Source organism: Meles meles, chromosome 18 (assembly GCF_922984935.1).
Source record: "Meles meles chromosome 18, mMelMel3.1 paternal haplotype, whole genome shotgun sequence".
Taxonomy (NCBI): Eukaryota; Metazoa; Chordata; class Mammalia; order Carnivora; family Mustelidae; genus Meles; species Meles meles.
The window spans coordinates 49,221,956-49,241,598 of NC_060083.1; the positions used below are offsets into that span (position 1 = coordinate 49,221,956).

Sequence of the window (19,643 nt, forward strand, 5' to 3'; positions counted from 1 at the left end):
CATGACGACAGGGCGGTGGCTGCGGGTGGGGCGCGAGGTGGGAGGTGCCGCGAGGGTAACTGGGGGCAGGGGGCGCCGGAAGTGCCCCCGCGCGTCGAGGCACGCGGGGCAGGGCCCGGCGCCCACTAGTGCCCCGCTCTCGGGACCCGGCCGCCGCCGGATCCCGGGCCCAGACCTTGACGCCGCGCGAAAGGAGATGCGGCGCGTGGCGCTGAGGGGCGACAGCCGCGGCCACTGCGACCCGGCCTTCTGGACCCGAGCTCGGGTAACCTTCGAAATCCGGGCCTCGCGACCCGGGGCGCGTTCAGGGGCGGAAGGGGGTCTGCGACCCCGTGGGTGTGAGGGCCTCCCGCCCAGGCCTGACGCGGAGGTCGCGGGCGCTGCTGGGGGGGGGGGGGGGTGATGGGCTGCGGGACGGGGACCGGGACCCAGGACGGGCACGTGATGGGCCCACGGCTCCCGTGGGGAGGGGCTGCTGGCCGGGAGAGCAGTCGCCGGGCCTGGTCCCCGGCGTGGGCTCCGCGCTTCCTGATTCCCTCCACGCCCTCCCTCCGCTTCCCTCCCACCTTCCTCCTCCTTCCCCTCGCCCCGCCCCGGGCTCAGGTGGCCACTAGGTGTCAGACACGGCCCGGACCTGGGCCACGCTGACGCTCCCGCAGCCCTGGGGGATGTCACTGGTGGGCAAGTCACACACACACACACACACTACGGCACACACACACACACACACACTACGGCCTCCCCAACACACACACACACACACACACACACACACACACACACACAGTGGCTTTCTTTGCACCCCTTTCTTAAGGGACTTTGAGACTGACTACCCACCCTCCAGACAAACCAGCCTAAGGATAAATAGCAGTTCTCACCAGCTGCTCCTGAAGGCCTAGATCTTGCCAGCGGCAGCCTCCCCTGTCCTAACAGCTGAGAGAAGGATGCCAAGGCCAAGGCTGGGGGCCAGCCCCTACCGCAGCCCCCTCTCCAGGAAATGCTGTGGGTAGATAACAAGTCCAGCTCAGACTTCTCACAAGCTCAGAACAAAAGGTTCTTTCCTGTCAGATGCCTGGCAAAGCTCACCAAGAGCCTGAGGGTAGGAGGGAAATGGGGTTTCCTCCCCTGGAGTTGTAAAAGAGACACCCCTCCCCCAGGGTGTCCCTCCCCCTCCCCCTACCTCCCACACTGTGGGCTTCCCATGGGCAGTGGCCAAGGGCTCCTGAAGGACCCTGGCCAAAGGGGGCCTTGGGGATCTAATTCCCCCTTACAGAGAGAACATACTCTCAAGCCCATGGCAAGACACCCAAGGGTGCCCACTGTCGTGGGCACATCTTTTAAGGGGGCAGACAGTGCAGGGCCCACCCCTCAGAGTAACCAAGCTTAAACCTGCCACAGCATAAATTTGTTGGAGTAGCTTTCCAGTTGGAGGGAGTTAATGGACATTTTAAAATAAGAAACAGCTTCCTTAGTGTGCCAGCAGGCAAACAGCAGGCAACAAATGCTCTGTGTGTTAAATGTGGAACTGAGCCATTTCCCATTGTTTGGCCTGTATATCTGGGCTTAGAGGAGGAGGGCTGGAGTGGGCAGTTGAGGAGCGGAGCCTGCTGGGAACTCTGTGATTTGAGTGCCGAGCTTCCCAGTGTAGAGCTTTCAGCCCCTTCCAAAGCTGGGAGAGAGACGCCTGCTGAGGCAGGATGGGGCCCCTGAGTCCTTCTTCCACCTGCCCCCATGGTCCTATGGCCTTGGGCAGCAGCATTTTCCTCTCAGAAAGGGGTGAATACCCTGCGAGCTTACAGTGGGGAGGGGAGAGCCGTGGTGCTCTGATGCAGGTAAGGCGCCTCCCTGAGGACCAGCCACACATAGACTTAGCACTAAGGACTCAGGGCTCCACTCAACCATTTTAAAGAGCAGGTGATCCCACTAAATTGCCACCAAGCTCCAGAACCCCCAACCCAGGATGGCAGACACTCCCATTCTCCCCCTACTGCCTGCTGCTGAGACTCCTGCGGCAGAAGCTACAGAAGCTTCCACCCTCCGCTGGGGGCAGAGAGGTGGGTAAGAGCAGGCTAGTGGAGCAGCACCAAGGCACCTTCTTGAGGACGGAGGTTGTGGTCCGGGGCATTTTCCATGCAACAACCCCCCCCCGCCCTTACCGCACTCATAAAGCCACACTAGACTCACCAAATTCACTCCTGCCTCTCCTTCCGAATGCCCTGGTTATCACTTGGCTTATTCCTTCCCATGTCAACTTCTGAGAGAGGCCCTCCCTAACCGACCAGTCCAGTGGGGTTGAGGTTGAGACGGAGGGAGGGACTTTGCATTAACTGTGCTCGTGACAGCGCTGGGAAACCACAGCTGGCGCTCACCCTGTTCTTTGGCCGAAAGCATTTATTTAACGAATAGGAGGAACCAAGAGAGCAGAATGTACTTCATGAGTAGGGTCTCCAATGCCCCTGGGGAACCAGGTGGTTCAGCGCTGCCCTTCCTAGGGTTCCCAGACTGAGAAAGAAGGATTCCCAGTTAAATTCGAATTTCGTATTGTTTTTGGCATCCCCATCTCCACTGATGTGTGATATACTGAAAATGCATTTGTCATTTATTTGGTATTCAAATGCAGCTGGATATCCTGTATTACCTGGCAAGCCCATCTTGCTCCTGTGTGGGAAGGACCAGAGAGGAGCCTCCTAGCCATTCTAGCCCCCTCCAGAAGAGCTCCCGCACCTCCAACAGACTGAAACACCCAGTTCACTCCTGTTCAGAGTCAGGTCAAGGTACATCTCATGCACATTCCTCTTCAGCACAGGGTGTAGACAGAGGCCTTCACCTTGGGATACAGAGAATGCGAAAGGCATAGGAGACGGGGTTCCCCAGACCAAAGGCTCTGTAAGACACGCACACACAGAATTCACTCACGCTTTACAGCAGCGATTTATCGAGTCCCTTCTGTGTGCCAGGTGCTGGGCGACCCTGGGACAGTATCAGTGAACACGACAGGCACAGCCCTGTTCTTTCAGGCCTCAGCTCATAGAAAGGCAACCCAGATGTGAGAGTCAGGGAAGGCTTCTGTAACCCTGACGTAGACTCAGAGAGCTACAGCACAAGCAGGGGTTCCACTGGCAGAGGGACCATGGGGAGAGGGCAGGAGTATCCCAGCCAAAGACACAGCTAGAGCGGCTAGAGCATTGTGCAGGAACGTGAGCATGGCCTAACTGGTACACCCTCCGGGCTCCCTGGCCGCCACCGCAAGAGTCCACAAGCTTGCCCCGAAGCCTGCGCGGGCGCAGGGAGCTGAGCCTTGCCTTGGGATGGCTGATCCCTGAAAGACGCTTACTCTGACCTGTCTGCGGAGGCAGGAGCCGCCCAGGGCGTGGGGTGGCCCCATCAGGCCCCCTCCCAGAGGAACTTGTTCCAGCTTTCTCGAAAAGAAAACGAGTCTTATTCTGAAAGTACCCAGCCACTTTGATGAGCTGCAGATGAGACGAATCCCTCAGGGAGAAACCCCCCCTCTTTCGGTTTGGGGGGGCACCGGCCTCAGCAGGAGCAGCAGGAGCTGCAGCAATGGGGAAGGCGTGGCAGGGAGGTGGGGGGGGGGAGGGCTGGCTCCGGATGAAGACAGTCAGTCACCTGGGACCTCTGGAATTCCAGGGCATTGGGCTGAGGGCTGTCACAGGCTGTGGGTTCCAGGCTGACGCTAAAGCCAGTCCGGTCTGGGAAGACAAGACTCAGACAAACACACCAATTTAGCCCTGTGGGATGGCTGGAGAAGCGATGTGAATCAGCGGAGTCGGGCCAGCTTTTCCCTCTGCCGGCTCTGAGGGAACCGGCGGGGGTTAGATAAACACTGAGGACCAGCCTGGGGCAAGAGGGGGCGTGAGGGCCCTGGGTGCGCGAGGTGGGGGGCCATGAAAGGGGCGGGCTTTCCAACCTCCCAGGGTGTTTCTTTTTTTTTTTTTTTCCAACCCAGGGTGTTTCTAATGACACATACGCACAGACATGCATGTGTGCACCCACACACAGAAACCTAGTTGCACATAACAGCAAGTGTTACAAAGGCAATTAAGCAGGAGAAGGGCTGGAGTGTCACAGGAGGAAGGCTCTCTGAGGAGAAAGGGATGCAGGTCCTGTGGAGATAGAGGGGAGGTTAAGTCCAGCAGAGGGAAGAGGGAGGAAGGGCAAAGGCCCTGAGACAGGAATGTGCATGGTCAGCTCCATCCCGTCCTGCCCTCTAACACTCCTCTCCCCCCGGCAGAGGAGATGGTGTATACAGAAGGTGGCAAGAATGCAAACAGGTCCTCGCAGAGGGCAGAGGTTGAAGATGTGAGGTACGTTGGAGGGACTTAGCAGTGGTTCCCGGGGCATTTAAGAGGTGTCCGCAGGTCCATAGTTGTATCTCATTACGGAGCACATCCCTCACACAATGGGGACTCTGGATGGAGGGTCACAGTTGCTAGGGCACTGCCAAGCTCCCCTTGTCCAGCGTGGCCTGCGCAGGAGGCACTGGAGCCCAGCTCCAGGACCCCACTCCCCTGGGCCAGCTCTCCCCTCCAGGAAGAAAACTCGAAGAGGTTTGTATCCCAGTGGTGTCCTCCATCCCGACCTTCCGGCTTTTCTCCTTGGGTAGATCAGTCCTCGGTCAGTCAACAAGCACTGAAGGCCTGCTGTGTGAGTGCTAGGGGCATTCACTGTGGAGAGCAAGCGTGTGAGGCCTGGGGCAAAGGGTGGCCAGAGCCTTTCGTGTTGTCAGCAGGGATAAGGGAAGGGAGAGGAGATCCCGCTGATAATGTCCCCCGCCTAATCGACTCCACAAGCCAGCCATAAACTGCAGGGCTAGGACTCTTGCACTTTGTTCAAAGCCTGTGGCAGCTCTGCGTTCTCATCTTGACCCTGAGAGCTACGCCAACTTCAGCCGCACACCCCCTGGTTCTTGGCCCACCTTCTCCTGAGAGAAGCGCCGCAAGGGGGTGAGCCGAAAGTGAGGGGTGCCCAAGCCATGGCCCAGAGGGTGCCCGCAGAGGCTTAGGCGTCATTCCCCAGGGGTGGCTTTATGGCATATCCCTCTCCAAGTCAGACCTCCACTGAAACCAGAAGAGCAGGAAAAAGGGGGCACTCATACAAGACACTGGCTCTGATGAGTGCGCTAAGGCTGGTGACTCTTCCAAGGTCATCACAAGTTAGCAGCATGGCGGGCCTGAGTCTGAGATTTCCCTTAACCCAACTCCCCCTCCCACCTCCATTCTTCACACTCTCTTGACCTTGGTCATCTCCTCCTACCTTGAGTGCTCCGGTCAGGCCGCTGGTCCTTCTTGAGAGCAGATTAGATTTGAAGTCACCTTGACCTTAGCACAGAACCTCCCTTACCCAAGAAGCCATGCTCCTTTGATCCCTCCCAGCTGGTCACTGGGATATGCTGTGCTAACCAGTGGGCTACAACCAGGGAGAATCCCACCCCTGTCAGCTGGGCCCCCAGTTCGGATGGATCCTTGTCTCTTGCGTCATCACACACTGTGAGCCCGTCATGCCCCCCGCTCCAGCATGGATCCGAGGGGCCCGTTCTGGAGCAGGGCTGAACTGGGGCCTCGTTCTCTGGCAGCTCAGGTCTCCTGGGTAGGGCTGCTTCAAAGTCTCACCCTAAAGCTCCGGGGCCCAAGAATGTTGCCCAAGGGCTGGCTCTTGGGTTCTAGAACATAAGTCTGTATCTTTGGAAGGCAAAGATACTACTGGGAGGCTTTAATAAGTCATCCATCCCAACATCCCTTTCTCCCCTGTGACGTGATAGCCGTTTACAGCTGGAAGGGCACCGTCACGTCCTGACATTGATGGGCCTTGGAGCACATTCACCTGTCTGGCGTGTTTCTCCCTTTCCAAGCGCCACTCTGCATTTGATAAATTCAAGCACCCCCAGGGCTTGTTTTGGCCGAGGGCTCAGTCCCGGCTTCACTGCACCATGAAATCAAGAGCCAGCTGCACCTGCTCGCCCGGGCAGTTGTACAGGCACTTGTGGCGGCCTTGTGGCGGCAAAGCCAGCTCCTGAGCTCTTCGCTGGCCCAGCGTTCTGCTTGCCACCCCCATGGCGTCCCCAGTGCTCAGCTGTCCCCTAGATGATCAGGCCACTGCAGAGCCGGGCCCCATGCAGGTTCCTCCACGAAGAGGCTTCTCCCCAGAAACCCTAGCGCCCTTCTGGCCAGCTGACGTCAGAGGAGGTCTGCTAAGATAGGAGGGTCTCGGCTCACCTTCTTTCCTCCTCCGCCTCCTCCTTGTTGGTCAACCGCTCTCGGGGCGGGGGGGAGGTGTGTGTGTGTGTGTGTGTGTGTGTGTGACACGAGCTGGCCTCTGTCCAACCACAGAAGTCCACCACCACCTCCCCCTCAACATGGGACTTAATGTCTCACAGCGGTTTAAAATGCCCTCTCAAGAGGTTCTGCCTAAAACAAACGTCTACAAAGTAATGAAAAATGTCATTTTCTTCCCTCTGAGTCCCTCCTCTGACCCATCTGTGATGTCTTCAGGGAGTTTATCAAGAGGCCCTCAGGAAAAGGGTAAGGGGGCCAGGCAAAGTCAGGGTGCCACCTGGGTTGAGACCAGGGCTAGAGGGCCCTCCGGGGTCCTAGGCATTCAGAGGACTTTGCCAAGACCCTGGACATCGACTGGTGGAGGCTGGACCCCGAGGTGAATTTGCCCCCCTGCCCTGGGTCCCACAACGTAGTCTGTGTCAGCGCCAACAGGCAGGTGCCTCTCCTCCAGCCCAGCGGGAGGCCGGCCGAACCTCCAGCTCCAGGCTCCAGGCTCCCACCCCCACGCCTGTCTGATGGCAGCGGCCCCTCCCCACTTCTCTCTGGGTCCCCCAGGTTTCTGTCTCTGCTGCCAGCCTCGGCCTGGTTTCAATCCTGTCCACCTGTCTTCCTCAGCTTCTCTCTCTGGGCTCTCTTCCTTCCCTCCCTCCATGGCTTCCCGTGTGACCTGAGCTTCCCTGGGCCGCCAGGAAGCAGATGATAATCTCCAGCCCCTCAGAGTGCGGCCAGTTCCCCGGCCCCCTCCGGGAACCCTGTGCAAGCTACAGACAGTCACAGGAAGGCCCACGCGGCCCTGGCCCCCGTCGTGCTTTGGGGACAGTTAGACGCCTGAGCCCCCAAGCCCCTGAACTCCCCCCGGGACCTCTCTGGGGCTGGGGAGGGATCGCACCAGAGCCCTCTCTGGGGCCCTCAGAGCAAGAGAGTCCACCTGCTGCAGCCAGGGAGGCCTGGGCAGCCCCATGGCCTCTCACCACCACCACAGCAAGGGGCGTTGGAACCGACTCGTTCCAGGCCGGACCTCAGCAAAGCTGCCATGTACTGGGATGGCCGCAGGTGCACCAGGCTCTGGAAGTGTGACTGTGAGCACGCCCTGGTTCTACGCCCCCGAGGCCTGCGGGGAGACAGATGTGCCCGTGCCCGGGGCCCTACTCGCTGAACGCTATGCTGAACGCTGAGGCCTTGCTTTGGGAAAGAAAGGACAGGCCAGGCCTGGAGGGACGACAAGGACCAGCCAACAGGAGGAGGGCACATTCCAGGCAGAAGGAAGGAGAGAGGCAGGAAAGACCCAGAGCTCAGGGTCTGCCTGCCACTGAGTCATCAGGGAAAAGATGGAGTCTGACCGGAGTCGCAAACACTTTTTAGTTTGCCAAGTAAGACATTTTACTTGCCACCATTTTATCAAAGAAGTAATATTTTAACTGCAAAAAAAAAAAAAAAAAAAATAGAAAGGATATTTGGGATTAAAGATATTGTGACCAAGAAAGGACAACTGGCCACTTGGCTGATATATGCTGATTGATTTTTGTATCTGACTATTCTTGTTTTGCTCCCTTTCTTGCTGACTTCTTGAACACTTTATCAAGGCCAGAGTCGCCAGCGACGGGCCTCCGGGAGCACTGACACAGGGATCTGTGGAGGGAGGGCCAGGACTGGGGCTGTGGAGGAGGCAGGGGCCACGCCAGGACTTTGGACTTTAAACCGCAGACTTTGGACTTCACGCTGAGGAGTGCGGATTTTATCCCTCAGAGGACTAAGGGAGCGATTTGCCAACAGATGCTGTTTTCAGGTGTGTGCTTTAGGACACGGGTTCATTCCCAGGCTGCCCGTGAGAATGGCCTTCAGGGAGAGACACGGAGGGGGCAAGCAGAGGTGGGGCCTGTGAGAGATGATGAGGGTCCGTAGATGGGGACAGTGGCAGTGGGACTGGGAGGGGGGACTGGGCGCTGCTGTGAGCAGGTCAGGTGAGGAGCCACACAGAGCCAGGAAGAGGAAGGTGTCATGTCTAAGTTCCTGCAGGGACTGCAGCAGAGGTCACCTCACCAGGAGCAAAACTAGGAGAGGGGGGTTTAAGATTTGGGATCAAAAATAAGAACTTCCTGACTCTAACGAGGATGGCATTTGACATATCCCATGACAGTGAATGGACACAACATTCTGGAGGAGAGAGCAGGCGGGGACAGTGCAGTCGCTCGCAGTGGGGGCATTTATCTGACTTTGCATTTGGGCTCCCCCACTTGGGTGACCTTAGTCACCTTACTAACCTTTTTGTGCCTCAGTTTCCTCATCTGTAAAATGGGAATCAAATAGTAGCTAACTCGTAGGGTTGCTAGGAGATTGAAAAGAATGAAGATATATAAAGCTCTTAGATGCCTGGCTCAGTGGACGTGGCCTGATATTAACATCCATTGCTGTATCTCCAGCACTCACAGCATAGGACAGACCATTAATGTGGGTGAAATGGACAAGGAGGTATGATGGGGGCAAATGCCAGGCCAGCTTTATGGAAGGACAAGGGTCTAGGACAGGACTTCGAATGTTCCTCGGTCCTCTGCAGGCAGCCCTCACATGCCTCTCCACATTCACTGAGCAGGGACTGAGATGGAAAATATGGTGGGCTTGGGGAGGAGGAGGGACACAACACCTGAAGGTTCTCTGAGATGGATGTTCTCTGAGGTCCAGCAGCACCTCAACAGGCAGAAGGCAGGCAGAGAAAAGGCACAAAGGATCCCGGGGAGGCCAAGTGGACCAGAGGCCCCATAGCAGCTGTGAGGGGTGGTGAGAAGGGCTGGCTCCTTAGTCACCCACCTCCTCACTCCAAAGGACCAGCACCCTCCAACACCGAGTCTTCATCTCCTTTCCCTCCCACCATTCAAACCTGCTTCTAGAATGTTCCTCTCCTATGAACATGTCTTTCAAAGCATTGTCACCCTCCTCAACTCCTCCACCCTTCCCCTCCAACCGGCGGGCTCCTGCCTCCTTTCCGTCCCACCTCCCTTGGCACAACCCTCAATCTACCACTTCCCTCAGACTCTGGGGACCCTAGCCCACTGCCTTCTCCCGCCACCTCCAGGCCCTCTCAGTTTGCTAATCACATCTTCCCTGATGGCCCTAAAATGTAAGTGTGGCCAGGGCACTGCCCAAGCCAAAGGCTTCCTTAGGACGAAGTCTGACCACCCACCTCGGCTTTGGCAGACTCAGCCTGCTTTTCCAGCCTCTACTCACATCCTAGTGCTGGGCGGTATAAATTTCTCTTTCCTCTGTTCGAAATGTGTCTTTCAACAGCTGGCCTGATCGGATCAACTCCTACCACTTCTGTCAGGGCTCACCCCAAGCGGGGGCTCAAGGGCCTTCACATCTTCGGGAATTGCTTGTTAAACATCCGGGTAGTTGGTGTCGGTAAGACCGTCTCTGGCATAGGGAGAGATGTGCAGTGAGAGAAAGGAAAGCAGGGAGACAAGTTTAATGAAGACGTGGCAAAATTCGGCAATATGAGACAGGAGAGCTATGAGTCAAAGATTAGTCAGAAGTGTCAAGGCTACTGTAGGCATCACTAGTAAGAGTTCCCAACCATTTTTCTCCTCCCAAACATTCCCTGGTTGAGGAATCCCATGTTTTGAAATACTGAATCAATTTCACAAGCTGTACTTATTCAAAGGAAAAAGTATCCCATTTTAATAGTCGAACACCTGTCTCCTGTCAGTCATCGGATACGTCGGCAGGCTAAGCCCACTGACTAGAAGAAGTGATTTAGCCGCGGGGGGGCTGGAAATGCTTCCAAGAAGAAGATGTGTGCCTTTCGGCCAGAATCCCCTCTTCCAGCAAGGTCCCAAAATGTCCGGCCCAAAGGGAAAGGAGAGAGGCAGCACTGTGCGTTCTAGGCCTGCCTTTTCGAAAACACAGAGTCGCTCCTTTGGCTACATACATGCGAATCTTCAAGAAAGGTGAAATTGTCGACATCAAGGGAATGGGCACTGCTCAAAAAGGACTGCCCCACAAACGTTACCATGGCAAAATTGGAAGAGCCCTCCGTGTTACCCAGCATGCTGTTGGCATCGTTGTAAACAAACAAGTTAAGGGCAAGTTTCTTGCCAAGAGAATTAACGTACGTCCTGAGCATATTAAGCACTCCAAGAGCCAAGATAGTTCCTGAAACGTGGGAAGGAAAATGATGAGAACAAGAAAGAAGCTGAAGGGAAAGTTACCTGGGCTCCACAGAAGCACCAACCTGCTCTGCCCAGAGACCCACACTTGGGGAGAACGGGTGGGCAGAAGCCTGAGCCGCTGGAACCTGTTGCCTAAGAATTCATGGTTTAATAGGTGTAAAAATAGGTTAGTGAGTAAGGGAATAAATACATAAAAGACCTCTGGACTGGTTTTTTCAAAAGGAGCTTGTGCCAGAGCTGAGATTTAACTTAGGGTTCTGGTCCGAAGGGCAGGGAAAGACTCGGGTGGGAAAAAAAAGCTCCAGAGTAAACACCTCAGTATACAGTGGGGCTGACGTGAGGCTGGGGGCAGGAGGGTACAGATTCAAAGCGGGTGTCCGTGCTCTGCTCTGGAACCTATCCGATCAGTAGGGGCTTTGACCATGATCTCCAGGGGGCAGATCTACAGGGAGTGAAGAGGAGCCAGCCCAAAAGATAAAAGGCAACAACTTTAAAAGTAAGACCTTCTGTGATTGAGACACCCCCAAAGAGATGCAAACAAGTCACGAGCTGGGAATTGTGTCTGCAGCACACTGAAATGACAAAGGATTATTAGCCAGGATATTTGAAGAACTGTGTGAATCAAGAAGAAGGAGGAAATCATGGGCAAAGGAAACAAACAGGAGCAGCAGAGAGGAGGAAGCACAAATGCCTCCCAGACACTGAGAAGGTAATCCAGCCTCGGCAGCAGCAAGGGACAGAAAACGTGTCCTACGCACGGAATTGGTACAAAATTAAAAATTGGACAAGAGTAAGTGTTGGTGAAGATGGGGAACGGCATGGGAGCTCTCACCCATGGCTGGTGGGAGTGCAGATCAGTAGGAGTATTTTGTTTTGTTTTGTCTTTTATTTTTAAGTAGGCTCCAGCCCAACGTGGGAACCCACAACCCTGAGATCAAGAGTCACACTTTCTGCCGACTGAGCCAGCCAGGCACCCCCAATATACGTATTTTAGAAAGCAGTTTGACATTTGGACACCCTTGAACTTTTGCATGTCTTTGAACATCTGCATACCCTTGACTCAGCAGTTCTACTCCCAGTATATTCCCCAGAGCAATATTTCTCAATGAGGACCAGTTTTGATTTTATTTTACTTTTCAATAGGCTGGGGAAGCAATCCTTTTGTAAATTACAATAAAAGTGAATTTCTGAAAAATGAAGTGGAAAAAAGACATGCAATCTACAAGCCCTGATATTTTATTATTCAATTCAACATCCCTACCGGTTATGTTTACCGGGGAGACACGTCCGAGCGTGTTACTGGCACACTATTTTGCAAAAAAACAAGAGGTAACTCACGTGTCCAGTGACAGAATTAGAGACTGGAGGAATAAATCGTGGTATCATCACGCTGGGTGATGGGCTGTCACACAGTTGTGAAAATAAATGAACTACAGATTTCTGCAACACCACCAATTAAGTCTCAGAAACATCACTGTGAGAGAAGAAGCAAGCCTCGAGCTGACGGACATCTGGCTTGTTTGCACTTTTCGGCTGCGTTGACTAACAATGCTATGTACGCAAGTCTTCGCAAGGCCGTGGATCTTCATTTCTCTTAGGTGCATTCCTAGGTGACCCTGTTTTTATAAAATTCTTAAGCAAAGCGAAACAGTGTTATGTTTAGAAATACAAAGAACTGAAACTATTCTTTAAAAGTGAAGAGAGTCGGGGCGCCTGGGTGGCGTAGTCAGTTGAGTGATGGACTCTTGGTTTCTGCTCAGGCCATGATCTTCGAGTCCCAGAATCCGGTCCTGGCTTTGAGCTCTGCGCTCAGTTCAGAGTCGACCTGGGACTCCCTCTCCCTCTGCCCCTTCTGCTGGTGCACTCTCTCTCTCTCTCTTAAATAAATCTTTAAAAGTGAAGAGAGTAATAAACACAACAGAGTTAGTTGGGGGTGTATGGGGAAGCAGAAGACGGGGAAGGGAAAGACGGGTCCCAGCTAGATGAGAATAATGAGGCAGAGGGAGTTTATGGTGTTCCTTTTATTATACTTCATAACAGACATTAGCTATCATGCCTACATACGTATTTATATTATTTATAGTCTACATATATTACATAAAAAGACATTTTTAAAAACAAAAGGCTGCCTCCAATACCCTAATTCCATTGGGTTCTCACATCACGATAACCAGGTCCCCCCCTCCAGCGGACAAGATGACCCACGCTCTGGCCACCTGTGTGCACTCAGCTGTTCACGGCTCCCGGTGAGCGGGCTACACAGGCCCTCGCACTGGCTGTTCCTTAGAGGTGGGGCGCAGTCCCTGCAGGCCCACAAGAGCCCCTCCCCGGATGTCCAGGCTGCTGGTTGGCTCTCTTCAGGGTCTTTCTTCCCCCCTGAAGTCTTGGGCGGGACAGCACGTCTGCCTGTCTGCCTCTCTGTACCCCAACCCCAGCCTCATTTGCTTTGCAACATAGCGTTGTCATTCCCCTGCCACCGACACATGGGCAGCTGGGCTCTGCCTCGCTCTCTGCTGCGACCCCAGCACGCAGAGGTGCCTGGCTGCAACAGGGTCTCAGTAAGTACTTACAGAGTGAAATAAAGCTTGCGAGCTTGTGAACAGATGGAGACTGTTGGAGTTATCCACCTGAGCTGCTCTGTGTCCACTGAAGGCACAAAATGGTGTGCTCTAAGTAACCTGGCAACAGGTGCACATCGGGGAAATGTAGGATTCCAGTTGGAAGTGCTCATCTGGCCCTCATGAGCACCTTCAAGGACCCCCGCAGGTCTAGGGTTCCATTTGGAGGCAGCTGGGGTAGATGAGCCTTAAAGTACTCTGCAAAGCTAGGATCCCGCATGTCCATGGTGGGGTGGCCTCTGGGAGGAAAGGGTTATACAGTCATCACGGTCGTAATCCAGACCCTACACGGATAATTCTGGAAAGCAGTGGAGCACGAGGCTGGAGCCCATGGAGGTCCAGGCTGGAGGTGTGGATTTAGAAGCTGTCTTCAATCCCACAATCTACCCTCAAAATCTTAGCTCCAGGGCTGCGCTGCCCAACATGAAAACCATTTGCTCCACGTGGCTATTGAATATCTGAAATGTGGCCAGTGTAACTGGATTTTAATTTTCTTTGATTAATTTTAATTTAAAAACAGAAACAGTACACAATGTGTTGCCATTGAACAAAACTCCATTGGCTGTGGCAAGATTACATTTCACTGTAACTTGACAGTTTAGCATCCAAATTGTGATGTGTAAAACACACACCAGATGGGTAATAGGGAGGGCACGTATTGCATGGAGCACTGGGTGTTGTGCAAAAACAATGAATACTGTTACGCTGAAAAAATAAATAAAATGGAAAAAAAAAACACACACACCAGATTTTTAAGACTTAGCACACACACACATAAAATATCTCGTTATTTTTCTAATGATTGCGTGTTGAAATGATATTTTGGATATATCAGTTTTAAATAAAGTATTAAATTATTATTATATCAATGTTACTAAAATTAATGTTACCTCTTTCTTTTTACGTTTTTAAATGTGGTTCCAGAAATTATATAATTCTGTATGCAGCTCTCATTATATTTCTGTTGGACAGATATTTCCACCAGCACGAGAAAGTTCCACTGGACTGTGCTAATTGAGTCTAAATAAACCGTGCTCACCCTGAGCCCCCAGCATCCTTGTTACCCCCTCCCATACTGGGCTCCTGGGGGCCTCCCTCTCTCAGATTCTGCCTTCCTCCCAAGGAATCTGTCTTGTTTGTCCCCTTCAGCCTGCTGGAGCCTTCTTCCTCCCAGCTCCTTAGCACCTTCTACTGATAATGCATGTGGCCTCACGGACCTAATCTTCTCTTCACCCCATTTTTTTTACGTTAAAGGCAACACTCTTGTATTTCTCTTTCAGCCCAGTGCCCTGCACATAACGAACGGGAGCGGATGGTTTTTTTGTTTTTGTTTTTGTTTTTAAAGATTTTATTTATTTATTCGACAGACAGAGATCACAAGCAGGCAGAGAGGCAGGCAGAGAGAGAGGGGAAGCAGGCTCCCCGCTGAGCAGAGAGCCCGATGCGGGGCTCGATCCCAGGACCCTGGGATCATGACCTGAACTGAAGGCAGAGGCTTTAACCCACTGAGCCACCCAGGCGCCCCGAGCGGATGGTTTTTAAAATATTAATACCATCTTGGTTTTGTGTGGCAACTGACAAGGAATCTGTCTTCATTTTCTCACAACCTCTCAAGGGAGGATGGGTAAAGGGTCTACAGCCATTTTACCCAGGATGAAACTGAGGCTCAGAGCGATTATTTTGCTCAGGTCATAAGACTTTAAGTGTGGCCCCGGTTTTTCTGGCTCCTAATCCATCCCCTCCACTGTGCTTTGGAGGCCTGTATACATTAATGCTGAATAAATATGAAAGAGAGAGATTAGCAGGGATTAAGGAAATTAGAGCTATTTTGGGGCTGGGCTCTGAGAGGTGGGTGGGTTTTTTTTTTAATTCATTTGTTTTTAAAGATTTTATTTATTTGACACACAGAGAGAGAGAAAGCACACAAATGGGCAAAGCAGCAGGCAGAGGGAGAGGGAGAAGCAGGCTCCCCACTGAGCAGGGAGCCCGACGTGGGGCTCAATCCCAGCACCCTGAGATCATCACCTGAGCTGAAGGCAGACACTTAACCATCTGAGCTACCCAGGCGCCCCAGGGGTTTTAGCTAAGCAGAAGTAAGTGGGTCTCTGGTAAGAGACCCACAGCTTCTCTAAAAACCTGTCAATAATCAGGAGACTTCTTGATGAACATAGAATGATAGAAATAAACCCTTGGGCATATTTTTTAATAAATCCAATTCCTATAGTATAAAATCCCCCCCTTACGCTATCATCCCTGCTAATTTCAGAACATATTCATCATCTCATAAAGAAACCATACCATTGGCATTCATTCCCAATTCCCCTCCCCACATCCCTGGCACCCACTAATCCTTTTTCTGTCTCTATGGATTTACCTATTCTAGAAATTTCACATGAATGGATTTATAAAATATGTGGCTTTTCGTGATCAGCTGCCTTCACTTAGCATAATGTTTTCAAGGTTTATCTGTGTTGTAGCCTGAACAGCACAATATTCATCGTGTATAATCAATACTTCATTTCATTTTATGGCAGAATAATATTCCATTGTATGAGTATACTACCTTTTGCTTATCCATCCATCAGTTGATGAACATCTGGGTCGTTTTCCATTTTTGGCTATTATGAACAGTAACATGCTGCTTTGAGCATTTGTGTAAAAGTATTTTGTGCACACGCTTCTTCAGTGCTCGGGTATGTACCTCGGAATGGGGTTGCAGGGTCACACGGTAACTTTATGGTCAACAATTTGAGGAACTGCCAATCTGTTTCCCAAAGTGGCTGCACCATTTTACAATCCTACTAGCAATGTACAAGGGTTCCAATTTCTCCACATCCTCAACAGCATTGGTTGTTGTCTTTTTTTAAAAATTTTTTCAAATTTTTTTTTTTAAAGCAACCTCTACACCCAACGCGGGGTGTGAACTCACAGCCCAGAGATCGAGAGTCACGTGCTCTTCTGAATCAGCCAGTCAGGTGCCCTGTCTTATTTATTTTAGGCATCTTGGTGGGTGTGAAGTGGCAGCTCATTCCGTGGTTTGACTTGCATTTCCCTGATGATTAATGAAGTTGAGCATCTTTTCATGTGCTTATTGGTCATTGTGTATCTCTTTGGAGAACGTCTATTCAAATCCTCTGCCCATTTTTAAATTGAATTATTTGTCTTTTTGTTGAGTTGGAAGAGTTCTTTATTCTGGAAAAAGTCCCTTATCATAGGCATGCTTTGCAAATATTTTCTCCCGGTTCATGGCTTGTCTGTTCGTTTTCTTGGTGGTGTCCTTTGAGGCCCAAAAGTTTTTCATTTTGACAAAGTCTAGTTTATCTAATTTCTCTTTTGTCACCTGTGCTTTTGGTGTCACATCTAAGAAACTATTGCCTAACCCAAGGTCACAAAGATTTATATCTATGCTTCTTCTCAGATTTTTATGATTTTACCCCTTACACTGTCTATGATGTTTGGGTTGATTTTTATAAACGGTATGGGGGGGGTCCAACTTTATTCTCCGGCAGGTAGAAATCCAGTGTCCCAGAATCATTTGTTAAAAAGAATTTCTTCCCTTTCCCTCTACCCCATTTAATTGTCTGGGCACCCTTATCAAAAACTCAATTGAACATAATTTAAGGATTTATTTATAGACTAAACTTTTATTCCATTTGGGGGCATATTTTCTAAGGGATTTTTTCCCCCTCAAACTGTGATAGCTGGTGATTCCTCCTTCCCTGGAAGAGAGGAGGAGATAGGTAGTGAGCTCCCAAAAGCAGACTGCATTTCCTTTGTTGGTTCGGTCATCCATAGCTCTTTGCACTGGCCTAACCATAATGACCTCCTCCTATAGGAATCAGAACATCCTCCATTGATTTGATGGCGTCTGGGAAGTAACTGACCGTATCTCTTTCCTACCTCTCAAGGTTATTACCATTATCAAATTAGATAATTCCCAGGGCACCTGGGTGGCTCAGTTGTTAAGTGTCTGCCTTCAGCTCAGGTCATGATCCTGGGGTCCTGGGATCGAGCCCCACATTGGGCTCTGTGCTCAGGAAGAAGCCTGCTTCTACCTCTCCCACTCCTCCTGCTTGTGTTCCCTCTCTCGCTATCTCTCTCTGTCAAATAAATAAATAAAATCTTTAAAAAAAATTAGATAATTCCCACAAAAGAATTTAGGAGGTCTAAAGTGCTATCCAAATGTAATGTGCATTCTTATTATACCTCTCCCTCATGAATAGGACCCTAAAGAGAGAGGTTATTTTTAACTTTTACTCATTGAGATCAAGGTTGTAACATCAATATTATTGCAAATTCCAAATTAGTGAGTTTTGGTCCTTCCTGTTATTCGTGCAGGAGGCTGGGAGCCTGCCACCTGGCAAGCGAGTATGAATGATGTTTATTCCTTTTATCCACATACCCCCCCCTTCCTTGAATGAGGGCTTACTTTGTGCCAGGTGCTGTGCTGAGCTCTGGGAAAACCAGAGACTAAGGCAGACCCAGTCTCTGTCTCCTGGCACGGATGGTGCAGTGGGGAAGCAGGCTACCAGAGTGAACCATCATTAGAGAGGTGCGGGTGATGCCTTCAACCAGCCCTCGTATCTCTTTGCTCCACATAAACCACGGAGATGAGATTATCTTCCAACTCATTTACCTTGGCTTCTTTTATTTTTCATTGAGGCAGAAGCTGTTCCATGCTGAACTCAGTCCCTTACCCAGATGTTCCATAGACATCATCGCAGTGCCACACAGACCTGAACGGACCAGCCTGCTCTGCTGTCCTCCTAGATCCGGTTCTCAGAGGGAAGCTCTTCCGAGGGCAATCCCGGCTGAAATCTACCTCCATCCTGCTTTCCTTGCGTTTCTTTTCTGACTACAGAGAAAGGCTCCCTAGTTACAAGTTAAGCCTCCCACTCTGCCCCTCCTCCCCAACCCTGACCCTTCCTTCAGGGCCTGAAGGGGTGTTAAGACTCCACATGGCACCCCCCAACCACTGCCAGCCGCCAGTGGAGACTCCTCCCTCCCAGAAGACAGCAGCTCCCTTGGACCACCCAAGAGCCCGCATGGCTCTGGGAACGAGAGCCCAGGCCCACCGCTGTACCCTCGGCCTGGGCCCTCCCCCTTGCTAGGGTGGTCACAGGGGTGCACCTAGCCAGCCCTGAGATGCACCAGTGTCCCTTGGCATGAGGGACAGCCAGAGGGCCCCTAGCTATCTACTCTCTTCCCCTCCCTGTCCCCCATCCACCCCATCTTCCTTCACACTCTCCCTGCCACCATGTCGCCTGATTAGTCATCTGGGGCATTTCGGTCACAGCCTCTTGTGCACACTCCATATGACAAGGGGAGCCCATGTGTCCCTTGGAGCCTCAGGCACCAGGCACTGTCCACACCCAGACACAGGGATTCCCAATTGCCTGGAGCAGCTGAATGGGTTGGGGAACCACCCACGGTGGTCCCTTTCCTGCTTCCTCTGCCCTGCCTCTGGCTCCTTCCACCACCCCTCCCACTCGCTTGTCCAGGTCTGCTGGGGTCTTGGGTCGGTGCCCCCCCCCCCCCCCCCCCGCCTCTGGGGACACACACTGTGGTGCTGAGGAGTTAGGGGAGGACCTTCCGCTGCCACAACCACCTCAGGCAGATGCCACTCTCTTCCCTCCCTGTGCTTGTCCCCTGGAGACGTGGATGACACCGGAAAAGAATGATGGGGAGTGTGGGGACCTGAGGTGACTTGAAGGAAGCCACGTAAACCGCAGTCTTAATTTCTTCATCTGTCACAGTGAGGGGATAAATTCTCATCTGGAGGCTCCTCTCGTCCTTCGCAAAGGCTGAGAGTCTGTGGTCGCTTCTGCGTAAGACACTCAACGGCTCGCGTCCCCAGCAGGAAGGGGGCATGCGTGCCAGCGCTCCTGTGCCTCTAGACAAACCCTCCCAGCACAGCCCCTCCGTTCTCCCCCCTTTCTTGGTAGTCCCCCAGCCAGTCTCCAGGTGAACCTCGTGCCAGCACCTCCCCCAGGCGCCTCCAAAGCCGAAACTTTGGCTTTGGAGCCCACCCCCCCCCCCACCCCCCCGCCTTCCCGGGGCCGGTGCAGGTCACACGCCCTCCCCTCAAGGCCTGGTGGAGAAGCTGGACCCGGTGACTGATCATTAACCCCATCTCTGCTGCGCTGGCGGCGCCGCGGACGGCTCCCCCACTTTGTCACTCCGGAGACGCCTGGGGCGGTTCGGCGGGGAGACTGAGCCCGGCAGATCGCGCGGCTCCCGGGTGCATGCGCCGAGGCTGGGCGATGGCAAGGAGAGGGCACCGAGTGCAGACTGGGCTGTTCCGGCGAACTGCTGGCTCGCTCAGCCTCGGAGGTCTGTGTGTGCCGGGAGGGTCCCCCCTTCCAGCCTCCTCTGTGAGAGCCTGACCTGAGCCCCATCCGCCACCCCCCGGGCGACAGCTCGCGGGGGGCCGCCTTGGCCCCTCCCCGGGCCGGCGCCCCTGCCCAGGCTGGCCAGGAAGCGTCGGTCCCCGCCCCGCTCGCTTAGGCCCGCAGCCGGGGGACTTTGGAGTCGCGGAGGAAGCTAGCGGGGCGGGGAGGTGGGGGTGT

The 19,643-nt window shown here is 52.9% G+C and overlaps 1 protein-coding gene across 7 annotated transcripts; it reads left to right on the forward strand.

Annotated features, from left to right (window-relative positions):
• The first annotated feature begins 1 nt into the window (after position 1).
• Positions 2-19,564, forward strand: LOC123928913. 7 transcript variants are annotated; one of them, XR_006815851.1, is made up of 5 exons: positions 2-265; positions 2,615-2,774; positions 4,253-4,325; positions 7,305-8,079; positions 9,994-14,402. XR_006815851.1 is itself a non-coding variant. In XM_045983983.1 (4 exons), exons 1-4 carry the CDS (start codon positions 2-4, stop codon positions 17,784-17,786), a joined length of 543 nt encoding a protein of 180 aa, XP_045839939.1. In that variant the 3' UTR covers positions 17,787-19,564. The 7 variants fall into 7 exon arrangements, 6 of the variants coding, with proteins under 6 accessions (XP_045839939.1, XP_045839938.1, XP_045839936.1 ...); XM_045983983.1 differs by lacking the exons at positions 7,305-8,079; positions 9,994-14,402 and adding an exon at positions 17,741-19,564; XM_045983982.1 differs by having other exon boundaries at positions 4,625-14,403.
• The last annotated feature ends 79 nt before the right edge of the window (positions 19,565-19,643 follow it).

Bases quoted from the DNA above. Each gene is read 5' to 3' on its own strand.
- LOC123928913 (XM_045983979.1), top strand. From the start codon at position 2: ATGACGACAGGGCGGTGGCTGCGGGTGGGGCGCGAGGTGGGAGGTGCC. The intron at 2,775-4,252 runs GTACATCTCATG...TCCCCCCGGCAG, and splicing joins CTGTTCAGAGTCAGGTCAAG to AGGAGATGGTGTATACAGAA. The intron at 4,326-7,304 runs GTACGTTGGAGG...GACTCGTTCCAG, and splicing joins GCAGAGGTTGAAGATGTGAG to GCCGGACCTCAGCAAAGCTG.